General features: G+C 40.7%; 1 protein-coding gene across 4 annotated transcripts in view; it reads left to right on the top strand.

Moving 5' to 3' along the window:
- Window positions 1-14,435, top strand: part of PDE4B (phosphodiesterase 4B) — a 548,634-nt gene that overhangs the window by 467,036 nt on the left and 67,163 nt on the right. Inside the window, exon 1 of one of the 4 annotated variants that reach the window (XM_070367886.1) lies at window positions 11,469-11,607. The exons of 2 other annotated variants lie outside the window; for them this stretch is intronic. Coding sequence is in view for 1 of the 2 variants with exons in the window: in XM_070367885.1 (XP_070223986.1) it covers window positions 12,184-12,235 (52 nt within the window). In the remaining variant the exon portion in view is untranslated. Of the gene's footprint in view, window positions 1-11,468; window positions 11,608-12,086; window positions 12,236-14,435 lie in introns of those variants that run through there. One more of the 4 variants, XM_070367885.1, reaches the window with a different exon arrangement.

The raw sequence follows: 14,435 nt of genomic DNA, 5'->3' as shown, positions 1-14,435 counted from the left end.
ATTTATAATGAGAGAAAGGAAAAGATGGGACTAGATGCAATAGATATTTTTGAGGTAGAACTCACTGAACTGCCAACTGGTGGGTTATAGAAATTAAGAAAAAAGGACGCCTGGGAGATAAAGCTGAGATTTTAAGGTGGTACCATTAATAAAATAGAAGTCAGGGAAAAGGGCGGATTGTAGGTAGGAAGAAGACAATGGCTTTATCTTTTTAAACATTGCATTATAGAACTTCACACCTATGAAAGTCATTATGATTATGTCCAATCCCTTTGTCTCACTGAGAAGAAAATCCAGTAAGAATAAATAACTTGCCTATGATTGCTCTGTAGGTTAGCAAAATAACCAGTTTGGGAAATCAAATGCCCTGAACAGTGTTTATTCCATAAAATGACCTATTTTATGATAAGTCTGAGTTTGTAGAAGTAGAATAATAATGTGGTAAGTTGCATTAGTCAATTGGAGATGTAGATGTGGCACTTCAATAAAAGATCAGGGCCAAAAATTTGGGAGCTATCAAAATGAAAATAACATTTAAAGACGTGGAAGTAACTGGGATCACCAAAGGAGAGATTAGAGTTGCTAAGTTAAGTGTGGCATGTCCATGGATACTAAGGAGTACCCACTAAATTTCACATTTAGGGGGCCACTGGTTCTTGAGAGAGAGGGAACACAGTTGCCATTGAAAGAGAGTAGAAGCAGGACTACGAACATTGAAGTTCGATGGACTGGTGAGGAAGTGGAACTAGAACTTAAAGTTATTTCTCTGGAAGGTGGCAATAAAAGAAAGTTGGGATAATGTTGAAACAGGACCTAAAGAGAAACTTTTATGTTGTTGTAGGATGAGCGAAACATATATGATCGTGTAGGTAAAAACAGTGAACGTCATGAATAACAAATGCTAAAGGGGTAAATGAGTGAGGGTGTGACTGAAATTGGGCTGGCTCGGTGGTAAAAAATTCACCTGAAATGCAGGAGACGTGGCTTCGATCCCTAGGTGAAGAAGATCCACTGGAGAAGGAAATGGCAACCCACTACAGTATTCTTGCCTAGGAAATCCCATGGACAAGAGCCTGACGGGCTACAGTTCATGGGGTCACAAAAAAGTTGGACATGATTTAGCGACTAAACAACAACAACAAAACAACAACACATAACTGAAATCAGCAAGGTCCTGGGTGGGCTGGGGGTGGAAATTGAGATGGAAAAGAAAAACAAAGCAAAATGAGGAGGGACACTAAAATGGATAGGTAAACATGAAGATAAAGAAGCCTCCTGAGGCATAAAAGGGGTGAAGCTGTGGAATTCAAATTGACCTTTATCTTACCAGTGAAGTAGGAAATTGGATCTTTGGTAAAAGTGAGAGGGTAGATAGATCTGGGAGTGGAAATTTGTGAGCAGTGGGAATGTTTTCATATAAAACTATGGGAAATCGGTAGGGAGATGATAAAACTGCACTTAGAACCCTGCTGAGATTAGAGTAAGGCATTTGTGGTAGATTTAATTAACCTAGGGTGATGCTTTTCAGCTATAGCAGAAGAGAAAATATAAACAATGGGAATTTCCCAGGAATTCCCAGGTAGTGGGGAATACTGTTGTTTTATTTATTACTGTTGATGGGATTCATGTTAGATGAAGATTCAAGCAGACTGGGCAGGGTGGGGATAAGTGAAGGGCAAAGGTCAGATTTCCAGGATTGCCTTTATACTAGGATTTCTAATTGCTTTTGCACACATTATTTCATCTAATCCTCATTATGAGTAATCATAACCTTTTGAAGCAACTTTATGAAGCAACCTTTATTTCCCCAGTTTTACAGGTAGAAATCCTTAAAGTCACACTGAACAAGCAACTGCTCAAAGATTCACAGTTGTAAATGTCAGAACCTTTTCTTCTTCAAGCCATGTTGGCTTTGCTCTCTTAGCCATGAAAAAATACAAAACTGGGCAGATAAGGTTGAGGTTAGTTGAGGAATTTCAGAATTAAATGTAGAACACTGCCCACTGAGAAGTTCCAAAGGGAAATAGAGTATTAGTCGCTCAGTCGTGTCCAACTCTTTACAACCCTATGAACTATAGCCCACCAGGCTCCACGGTCCATGGGATTTCCCAGGCAAAAATACTGGAGTGAGTTGCCATTCCCTTCAAGTGGTCTTCCCCACCCAGGGATCTAACCTGAGTCTCCTGCATTGAAGACAGATGATTTATGCTCTGAGCCACAAGGGAAACAGACGTGATGGAAAAAACAAGATGATAGTGATAGGTGTCAAGGCCCAAGAAGTTTGAGAGTTATTTTTCCCCAGAAACATTTTATTGAAATGCAATAAAAGTGCACACATCACAGGTGTAGAAGTCAGTGAATTTTTATAAAATTAATATACCCATGCAGTCAGTATCCACAACAAGAAAAGCATCATTGTCAGCCCCACAAAAGGGCTCTCTCAAATCCCCTCCTAGTCACAACCCCCCTCAAGGTAAGCACTATCTTGACTTCCAACATCACAGATTCATTTTTCCCTCTTGTGAACTTTATATAAATTACCTCATATTTTTATGTGCTTTTTAATATTTTATTTCTGTTGTTTGACATTTACATTTATGAGATTCATCCCTGTTGTTTCACTTGGAAATTGCTCTGATAAACACCATCAGTTCAGTTCAGTTCAGTCGCTCAGTCGTGTCCGACTCTTTGCGACCCCATGAATCGCAGCACGCCAGGCCTCCCTGTCCATCACCAACTCCTGGAGTTCACCCAGACTCACGTCCATCGAGTCAGTGATGCCATCTAGCCATCTCATCCTCTGTCGTCCCCTTCTCCTCCTGCCTCCAATCCCTCCCAGCATCAGAGTCTTTTCCAAGGAGTCAACTCTTTCCATGAGGTGGCCAAAGTACTGGAGTTTCAGCCTTAGCATCATTCCTTCCAAAGAAATGCCAGGGCTGATCTCCTTCAGAATGGACTGGTTGGATCTCCTTGCTGTCCAAGGGACTCTCAAGAGTCTTCTCCAACACCACAGCTCAAAAGCATCAATTCTTTGGCGCTCAGCTTTCATCACAGTCCAACTCTCATATCCATACATGACCACAGGAAAAACCATAGCCTTGACTAGATGGACCTTTGTTGGCAAAGTAATGTCTCTGCTTCTGAATATGCTATCTAGGTTGGTCATAACTTTCCTTCCAAGGAGTAAGTGTCTTTTAATTTCATGTCTGCAGTCACCATCTGCAGTGATTTTGGAGCCCAAAAAAATAAAGTCTGACACTGTTTCCACTGTTTCCCCATCTATTTCCCATGAAGTGATGGGACCAGATGCCATGATCTTCGTTTTTTGAATGTTGAGCTTTAAGCCAACTTTTTCACTCTCCACTTTCATCAAGAAACTTTTTAGTTCCTCTTCACTTTCTGCCATAAAGGTGGTGTCATCTGCATATCTGAGGTTATTGATATTTCTCCCATACAACCTTGCAAACCTTGTACCACCTTCTCTAGCAGTCAGAGAGTCTGATTATGTAAGACAGAGAAACAAAACATTATTAATCTTTCTTTTCTTTTTCTTAATTACTTATTTTAATTGGAGGCTAATTACATTACAACACTGTAGTGTTTTTGCCATACATTGACATGAATCAGCCATGGGTGTACATGTGTTCCCCCCTCCCACATCCCTCCGCATCCCATCCCTCAGGGTCATCCCAGTGCACCAGCCCTGAGCACCCTGTCTCATGCATCAAACCTGGACTGGTGATACATTTCACATATGGTAATATACATGTTTCAATGCTATTCTCTCAAATCATCTCACTCTCACCTTCTCCCACAGAGTCCAAAAGTCTGTTCTTTACATCTGTGTCTCTTTTGCTGTCTCGCATACAGGGTTATCGTTACCTTCTTTCTAAATTCCATATATATGTGTTAGTATACTGTATTAGGCTCAGTGAACTCAAAGATTGTTTTTTAAATCTCTATTTTCCTAGCACCACATATGTGTATGTGTGTGTGTGTGTGCAAAGAATAAGTTAAGCCCAAACCCCAAATAATATTTTTTAAATTATTTATTTTACTTTACAATATTGTATTGGTTTTGCCATACATTGACTTGAATCTGCCATGAGTGCACATGTGTTCCCCATCCTGAACCTCCATCCCACCTCCCTCCCCATCCCATCCCTCTGGGTCATCCCAGTGCACCAGCCCCAAGCACCCTGTATCATGCATCAAACCTGGACTGGCGATTTGTTTCACATATGATATTTTACATGTTTCAATGCCATTCTCCCCTATCATCCTGCCCTCGCCCTCTCCCACAGAGTCCAAAAGACTGTTCAATACATCTGTGTCTCTTTTGCTGTTTCGCATACAGGGTTATTGTTACCTTCTTTCTAAATTCCATATATATGCGTTAGTATACTGTATTGGTGTTTTTCTTTCTGGCTTACTTCACTCTATATAATAGGCTCCAGTTTCATCCACCTCATTAAAACTGATTCAAGTGTATTTTTTTAATGGCTGAGTAATATTCCATTGTGTATATGTACCACAGCTTTCTTATCCATTCATCTGCTGATGGACGTCTAGGTTGCTTCCATGTCCTGGATATTATAAACAGTGCTGCGATGAACATTGGGGTACACGTGTCTCTTTCGATTCTGGTTTCTGTATGCCCAGCAGTGGGATTGCTGGGTCGTATGGGAAGGAGATCCAACCAGTCATTCTAAAGGAGATCAGCCCTGGGATTTCTTTGGAAGGAATGATACTAAAGCTGAAACTCCAGTACTTTGGCCACCTCATGCGAAGAGTTGACTCATTGGAAAAGACTCTGATGCTGGGAGGGATTGGGGGCAGGAGGAGAAGGGGACGACAGAGGATGAGATGGCTAGATGGCATCACTGACTCGATGGACATGAGTCTGAGTGAACTTCAGGAGTTGGTGATGGACAAGGAGGCCTGGCGTGCTGCGATTCATGGGGTCGCAAAGAGTTGGACACGACTGAGCGACTGAACTGACTGACTGACTGGCTGATGGGAATTCTGTTTCCAGTTTTTTAAGGAATCTCCACACTGTTCTCCATAGTGGCTGTACTAGTTTGCATTCCCACCAACAGTGTAAGAGGGTTCCCTTTTCTCTGCACCCTCCCTGGCATTTATTGTTTGTAGACTTTTTGATAGCAGCCATTCTGACCAGCATGAGATGGTACCTCATTGTGGTTTTGATTTGCATTTCTCTGATAATGAGTGATGTTGAGCATCTTTTCATGTGTTTGTTAGCCATCTGTATGTCTTCTTTGGAGAAATGTCTATTTAGTTCTTTGGCCCTTTTTTTGATTGGGTCGTTTATTTTTCTGGAATTGAGCTGCATGAACAGTTTGTATATTTTTGAGATTAATTCTTTGTCAGTTTCATCATTTGCTATTGTCTCCCATTCTGAAGGCTGTCTCTTTACCTTGCTTATAGTTTCCTTTGTTGTACAAAAGCTTTTAATTTTAATTAGGTCCCATTTGTTCATTTTTTATTTTATTTCCATTACTCTGGGAGGTGGGTCAAAGAGGATCCTGCTGTGATTTATGTCAGAGTGTTTTGCCTATGTTTTCTTCTAGGAGTTTTATAGTTTCTGGTCTTACATTTAGATCTTTAATCCATTTTGAGTTTATTTTTGTGTATGATGTTAGAAAGTGTTCTAGTTTCATTCTTTTAAAAGTGGTTGACTAGTTTTCCCAACACCACTTGTTAAAGAGATTTTCTTTTCTTCATTGTGTACTCTGCCTCCTTTGTCATAGATAAGGTTTCCATAGGTGTGTGGATTTATCTCTGGGCTTTCTATTTTGTTCCATTGATCTATATTTCTGTCTTGTGCCAGTACCATACTGTCTTAATGACTGTGGCTTTGTAGTATAGTCTGAAGTCAGGCAGGCTGATTCCTCCCATTCCATTTTTCTTTCTCAAGATTGCTTTGGCTCTTCGAGGTTTTTTGTATTTCCATACAAATTGTGAAAATATTTGTTCTAGTTCTGTGAAAAATACTGTTGGTAGCTTGATAGGGATTGCATTGAATCTATAGATTGCTTTGGGTAGTATACTCATTTTCACTTTATTGATTTTTCTGATCTATGAACATGGTGTATTTCTCCATCTATTTGTGTCATCTTTGATTTCTTTCATCAGTGTTTTATAGTTTTCTATATATAGGTCTTTTGTTTCTTTAGGTAGATTTATCCTAAGTATTTTATTCTTTTCATCGCAATGGTGAATGGACTTGTTTCCTCAAATTCTCTTTCTGTTTTCTCATTGTTAGTGTATAGGAATGCAAGGGATTTCTGTGTGTTAATTTTGTATCTTACAACTTTACTGTATTCATTGATTAGCTCTAGTAATTTTCTGGTGGTGTCTTTAGGATTTTCTAAGTAGTGGATCATGTCATCTGCAAACAGAGAAAGTTTTACTTCTTATTTTCCAGTCTGGATTCCTTTTATGATAGTGGGCATACTTGTCTTATTCAGGACTTTAGAGGAAATGCTTTCAATTTTTCACCATTGAGGATAATGTTTGCTGTGGTATGTTTATTATATATGGCTTTTATTATGTTGAGGTATGTTCCTTCTATGCCTGCTTTCTGGAGGGTTTTCATCATAAGTGGATGTTGAATTTTGTCAAAGGCTTTCTCTGCAGTTATTGATATAATCATATGGGTTTTATCTTTCAATTTGTTAATGTGGTGTATCACATAGATTGATTTGCAAATGTTGAAGAATCCTTGCATCCCTGGGATAAAGCCCACTTGGTCATGATGTATGATCTTTGTAATATACTGTTGGATTCTGTTTGCTAGAATTTTGTTAAGGATTTTTGCCTCTATGTTCATCAGTGATATTGGCCTGTAGTTTTCTTTTTTTGTGGCATCTTTGTCTGGTTTTGGTATTAGGGTGATGGTGGCCTCATAGAATGAGTTTGGCAGTTTACCTTCCTCTGCAATTTTCTGGAAGAGTTTGAGTAGGATAGGTGTTAGGTCTTCTCTAAATCTTTGGTAAAATTCACCTGTGAAGCCATCTGATCCTGGGCTTTTGTTTGCTGGAAGATTTCTGATTACAGTTTCAATTTTCATGGTTGTGATGGGTCTGTTAAGATTTTCTATTTCTTCCTGGCTCAGTTTTGGAAGGTTATGCTTTTCTAAGAATTTGTCCATTTCTTCCAAGTTGTCCATTTTATTGCCATATAGTTGCTGATAGTAGTCTCTTATGATCCTTTGTGTTTCTGTGTTGTCTGTTGTGATTTCTCCATTTTCATTTCTAATTTTGTTGATTTGATTCTTCTCTCTTTTTTTCTTGATGAGTCTGGCTAATGGTTTGTCTATTTTATCTTCTCAAAGAACCAGCTTTTAGTTTTGTTGATTTTTGCTATAGTCTCCTTTGTTTCTTTTTCATTTATTTCTGCCATAATTTTTATGATTTTTTTCCTTCTACTAACCCTGGGGTTCTTCATTTCTTCCTTTTCTAGTTGCTTTAGGTGTAAAGTTAGGTTATTTTTTTTTAATTTTTCTTGTTTCTTGAGGTAAGCTTGTATTGCTATGAACCTTCCCCTTAGCATTGCTTTTACTGAATCCCATAGGTTTTGGGTTTTCATGTTTTCATTCGTTTCTATGCATATTTTTGATTTCTTTTTTTATTTATTCTGTGATTTGTCAGTTATTCAGAAGTGTGTTGTTTAGCCTTCATACATTTGTATTTTTAATAGTTTTTTTTTTTCCTGTAGTTGACATCTAATATTACTGCATTGTGATCAGAAAAGATGCTTGAGATGATTTCAATTTTTTTGAATTTACCAAGGCTAGATTTATGGCCCAGGATGTGATCTATCCTGGAGAATGTTCTGTGTGGACTTGAGAAAAAGGTGAAATTCATTGTTTTGGGGTGAAATACCCTATAGATATCAATTAGGTCTAACTTGTCTATTGTATTATTTAAAGTTTGTGTTTCCTTGATAATTTTCTGTTTGGTTGATCTATCCATAGGTGTGAGTGGGGTATTAAAGTCTCCCACTATTATTGCATTACTGTTAATTTCCCCTTTCATACTTGTTAGCATTTGCCTTACATATTGTGATGCTATGTTGGGTGCATATATATTTATAATTGTTATATCTTCTTCTTGGATTGATCTTTTGATCATTATGTAGTGTCCTTCTTTGTCTCTTTTCATGGCCTTTATTTCAAAGTCTATTTTCTCTGATATGAGTGTTGCTACTCCTGCTTTTTTTTGGTCTCCATTTGCATGAAATACCTTTTTCCAGCCCTTCACTTCAGTCTGTATGTGTCCCTTGTTTTGAGGTGGGTCTCTTGTAGACAGCATATATAGGGGTCTTCTTTTTGTATCTATTCAGCCAGTCTTTGTCTTTTGGTTAGGGCATTCAACCCATTTACACTTAGGGTAATTATTGGTAAGTATGATCCCATTGCCATTTACTTTGTTGTTTTGTGTTCGAGTTTATAAACCCTTTCTGTGTTTCCTGTCTAGAGAAGATCCTTTTGCATTTGTTGAAGAGCTGGTTTGGTGGTGCTGAATTCTCTGTTTTTGCTTCTCTGTAAAGCTTTTGATTTCTCCTTCATATGTGAATGAGATCCTTGCTAGGTATAGTAATCTGGGTTGTACATTTTTCTCTTTCATCACTTTAAATATGTCCTGCAATTCCCTTCTGGCCTTAAGAGTTTCTATTGAAAGATTGGCTTTTATCCTTATGGGAAGTCCCTTGTGTGTTATTTGTTGCTTTTCCCTTGCTGCTTTTAATATTTGTTCTTTGTGTTTGATCTTTGTTAATTTGATTAATATGCATCTTGGGCTGTTTTGCCTTGGGTTTATCCTGTTTGGGACCCTCTGGGTTTCTTGGACTTGGGTGGCCATTTCCTTCCCCATTTTAGGGAAGTTTTCAACTATTATCTCCTCAAGTATTTTCTCATGGCCTTTCTTTTTGTCTTCTTTTTCTGGGACTCCTATGATTCGAATGTTGGGACATTTAACATTGTCCCAGAGGTCTCTGAGGTTGTCCTCATTTCTTTTAATTCTTTTTTCATTTTTCCTTTCTGCTTCATTTATTTCCACTATTCTATCTTCCACCTCACTTATCCTATCTTCTGTCTCAGTTATTCTACTATTGGTTCCATCCAGAGTGCTTTTGATCTCAGTTATTGCATTATTCATTATTGATTGACTCTTTTTTATTTCTTCTAGGTCCTTGTTAAACATTTCTTGCATCTTCTTAATCTTTGTCTCTAATCTATGCATCTGTAACTCCATTTTGTTTTCAAGATTTTGGATCATCTTTACTATCATTATTCTGAATTCTTTTTCAGGTAGACTCCCTATCTCCTCCTCTTTTGTTTGATTTGGTGGGCATTTATCATGTTCCTTTACCTGCTGAATATTTCTCTGCCTTTTCATTTTGTTTAGATTGCTCTGTTTGTGGTGGCCTTTCGGTTCTCTGGAAGTTTGTGGTTCCTCTTTATTGTGGAGGTTGCTCCCTGTGGGTGGGGTTGGACAAGTGGCTTGTCAAGGTTTCCTGATTAGGGAAGCTTATGTTGGTGTTCTGGTGGGTGGCATTGGATCCTTTCTCTCTGGAGTGCAATGAAGTGTCCAGTAGTGAGTTTTGAGGTGTCTATGGGTTTGGTGTGACTTTGGGCAGCCTGTATTTTAATGCTCAGGGCTATGTTCCTGAGTTGCTGGAGAATTAGCATGGTGTGTCTTACTCTGAAACTTGTTGGCTCTTGGGTGGAGCTTGGTTTCAGTGTAGGTATGGAGGCTTTTGGATGAGCTCTTGTCAATTAATGCTCCCTAGAGTCAGTTTGGAGAAGGCAATGGCACCCCACTCCAGTACTTTTGCCTGGAAAATCCCATGGACGGAGCCTGGTAGGCTGCAGTCCATGGGGTCGCTAGAGTTGGACACGACTGAGCGACTTCACTTTCACTTTTCACTTTCATGCATTGGAGAAGGAAATGGCAACCCACTCCAGTGTTCTTGCCTGGAGAATCCCAGGGGTGGGGAAGCCTGGTGGGCTGCTGTCTATGGGGTCGCACAGAGTCAGACACGACTGAAGCAACTTAGCAGCAGCAGCAGGAGTCAATTCTCTGGTGTGTCTTGCTCTGAAACTTGTTGGCTCTTGAGTGGAGCTTGGTTTCAGTGTAGGCATGGAGGCTTTTGGATGAGCTCTTGTTGATTAATGCTCCCTGGAGTCAGGAGTTCTCTGATGTTCTCAAGTTTTGGATTTAAGCCTCCTGCCTGTGGCTTTCAGTCTTATTCTTACAGTAGCCTCAAGACTTCTCCATCCATACAGCACTGATGATAAAACATCTAGGTTAACGGTGAAAAGATTCTCTACAGCGAGGGACACCCAGAGAGGTTCACAGAGTTACATGAGAAGAGAAGAGGGAGGAGGGAGATAGAGGTGACCAGGAGGAGAACAGGGAAAATCAAAAGGAGAGAGACCAGTCTAGCCAGTAATCAATTTTCTATGTGTTCTCCACAGTCTGAAACACCCAGAGAGGTTCACGGAGTTACATAAAGAAGAGAAGAGGGAGAAGGGAGATAGAGGTGACCAGGAGGAGGAGAGGGGCAGTCAAAAGGGGAAAGACCAATCTAGACAATAATCAGTTCCCTAAGTGTTCTCCACTGCCTGGAACACCCAGAGAGATTCACACAGAATCTTTAGTAGAGAAGAGAAGGGGAAGGGAGGAGATGGAGGTGACCTAGGGGAGAAAAGGGAGAGTCAAAAGGCGAGAGAGCAATCAAGTCAGTAATCACACCACTTCTTTCAAAGAGAATGGGCTGCCTTTCTGGGTGCCCAGTGTCCGCTAGCGTTCAGAAGTTGTTTTGTGGAAGTTGCTCAGCATTCAGATGATCTTTTGATGAATTTGTGGGGGAGAAAGTAGTTTCCCTCTCCTATTCTTAGGGCCGCCTCTTTTTACCTTTCTCTTCTATGTACTTTCTTGGGGTATACAGTTGAGAAGACTTGATAGATATGTATCTGATATAGACAAAGTCTTGCTAAATTGCATTTAGATGTGATTTGTATAAAATATATAAGAAAGTTCTTAATGATCTATTCCATAGCACTGCATACAGTCTTATCCTCAGAAAAGCAGGCTCAAAATGTTCTATGAAATTTATATAAACATTGTCAACTCAGTAAAGAGGATAGGGTTCAATGAGTGTACTGGCATTTTGAAAGAAAAAAAGATGTATTATTGTGACAGTTGGGATTCACTGGACTATTCTTAGTTGTTTGGAAATTACTTACACTGAGTCCTGGAAGAAGATTTAAGGAAACACCAGTTGCCATTTGGTCGTTTCTCTCCGGGAAGGCCCTACGTTAGCCATGCTGCAATCCAAATATAAATAACTGGATACATTTTAAGATACATGACACAATGTTCTGAAAAATAATGCCTCAGAAATTTAGATGAGTACATGATTAGCATGGCAAGGAGGTTTAAGAGAACTTCAAGTTACTCACTTCCCTTGAGACTCAGTTTCTTCTTCTATAAAATGGAAATAATGCTCCATCTCACTCTATGGCTTCCATGAGAATCAGATGATGGATTTATGAGAAAGCACTTTGCAAACTGTAAGGTGAGTATTTGGTATGATTTGTACAGGCTACTTTACAGACTTTTCAGTTGCTCATTGCACACTAAAGAGAAGGAAGGATACCCAGATTGGAAGCATCACAGATTATCTAGCAGGGGGATGAAGAGCTATGCCTTTGGGGTCAGACAGTCCTGGGTGGGAGTATAGGCTCTGCCATGGACTGGTTGCCCTGTGGCCTCAGGCAAGTTATTTAACCTTCTCCACCCACAGATTCATTTCTAGAGTAGAGATAGTCACACTGCTTACCTTTGGCAATAAGAGTAGATAATTGTCAGCAAAACACTCCTTGTGGCACCTTACACATAGAATACACCCAGTAAATAGTCAGTTACTGTAATTTTATAACAACAGCATAATAATACTATAATACCTTCAAGTAGCTACTTGGTGCTATGGATATATACAGGGCATCTTAAAAATGTTGATCTCTTGGGGCACTGGTTTGTGGTTTCATTATTTAGAGGACCCTCTGCAAGGTTGAGAGTAGAGAACGGGCAGGGGACCAATGAGGCTGGTGGGCACTGGCAGGATTCAGGATTCAAAGGCACCTCCTATGGGATGGCTTCTGATGAGATCAACGGCTCTCTCCCTCTCCAGCCTACTGCTCCAGGTAAGCTCTTATCCTCTACTTCCTCATGAGTCAGAATAGTAGAATATCAGAGCTAGAAGAGGCCCTGGATATCATCTGTCTCAACACTGGATTTGCTACAGAAATGGAACTGAGAGGCTGAGGGGCTTACTGGATGAACTGGTGATAAAACTGGGACTGGAATCCAGATCTCCCTGCTCCCAGTTCAGAAGTCTTTTTTCTACCCTACACCACTCTTAAGAAGTGGTTTCACCTCCCCTCTCTCAGTGCAAATACAGGATTACCTCCTTCAGAGCTGGACCTGAATCTGATTCCTCATGAAATCCCCAGATAATGCTTTGCATGTGATAGTTGCTCAGAAAAAAATATTTTTAAATGGTATCAATTTTCTGGGATACTCTCTCCTAGTGTTCAGTTTTTAGAATCAGGGATCAAACTTAAAGATCATCTTTAAATGACCTGGTTCATTCCTCTCTGCTGCTATATATGCACATATCCACTTTCTAGGGAAAGTGTCCTTCTCTAATTCTTCTGGGCCTACAAGCCATCTTTCTTCGCTCTTTCACTGTTCTGGCATAGAGCTCTATGTTTGTGAGTACAGTGACATAGCACAGCAGAGTGGCCAAGACTGTGAGATGGGGAATTAAGACAGAACAGGGATCTGGCTACAAATTACAAGGTACTTAATGAGTCCCAGTCCATTCTAAAGGAGATCAGTCCTGGGTGTTCTTTGGAAGGAATGATGCCAAAGCTGAAAGACCAGTACTTTGGCCACCTCATGCAAAGAGTTGACTCATTGGAAAAGACTCTGGGATGGGATTGGGAGCAGGAGGAAAAGGGGACGACAGAGGATGAGATGGCTGGATGGCATCACAGACTCAATGGATGTGAGTCTGAGTGAACTCTGGGAGTTGGTGATGGACAGGGAGGCCTGGCATGCTGCGATTCATGGGGTCGCAAAGAGTCAGACACGACTGAGTGACTGAACTGAATGAGTCTAAAGTTATATTTCCTTCCCTGTAAAGTAAGGAAGATAATATCTACATCATACGATGTTAAATGTTAATCATACAGTACCTAGCACAGAGAGTACTCAATAAGTGTCTTAATTTTAGGTTGTATCAGTTTGCACAGTGACGTGTCTGCCTCCCTTGCCAAACTATGATCTTCTTCAGGTCCAGAACCTTCCTAGTTAACTTTATATCCATGGGGTCTTGGATAATGTTGTCTGGTACATAGTAAATACTCAGTGTTTCCAGAAAGTAGAGAGGAAGAGAAGGCAGGGAGGGAGGAGAGATTCTGAGATGCAGATGAACTCCCAGTCTAAGACACTGAAGACCTGGGTTCAGGCCCAACTCCTCCAGCTCCGAGCTGTGGAGTGTGAGCCCAGTCACTTAGTGCCTGTGAAATTCAGATCCTCCTCCACAAAATGGTATTTGTTGTTTGGTCGCTAAGTCCTATCCAACTCTTTTGCGACCCCATGAGCTGTAGCCCACCAGGCTCCTCTGTCCGTGGCATTTCCCAGGCAAGAATACTGAGAGGGTTTCTATTGGCTCCTCCAGGGGATCTTCCTGACCCAGGGATCGAACCCATGTCTCCTGCATTGGCAGACAGATACTTTACCACTGAGCTACCAGGGAATCCCCAGCTAAATGGAGGTTTGCTAATCCTCACTGCGTAGCATCCTTAAGTGGATCATTTGAGACCGTGTATGTGAGGATGTTTTGTACATTGAAATGTGCTTCTTGAATTTATGGTGAGAATTCGTATTGTTGTGAGATCTGCCTTCACTGTCTCCTGGATTTTACTATTAATCAGGTAGCCACTGGGCAAGGACCTGGCTATGGAGGAGAAGTCACTGTGTCAGCTGCTTGAGGAACTCTTTGGTTTCAGGATGTTTGCAGTGTGGAAGGGAGGTTAGAATCATGGCCTCCCCCATACCACGGAAGGCAGTTTGAGTGGGCTCTTGGGCAGAGGCCCTTGACCTCAGTTGACCTACCTCTTTGAGTGCCCAGCAGTGGTGGCTGTCTCTGAAATGACCCCTCCCAGCACTGCCAGGCCTGCCCGAGCTCGTCTTTGGCTTGCTGCCTCCTTTGTCAAATGCCACCGGCATCATGTTCTCATTTCCCTCATAACACACATTTCAGAGCAGCAAACTGTATTCCCTGTGACGTAAATGGTACAGTGGCATAGCAGAGGGCAAGGGGGTGGCCAGCTGCGG

This window comes from Bos mutus, chromosome 3 (assembly GCF_027580195.1).
Source record: "Bos mutus isolate GX-2022 chromosome 3, NWIPB_WYAK_1.1, whole genome shotgun sequence".
Taxonomy (NCBI): Eukaryota; Metazoa; Chordata; class Mammalia; order Artiodactyla; family Bovidae; genus Bos; species Bos mutus.
This window is presented reverse-complemented; position numbering and strand designations above follow the sequence as displayed.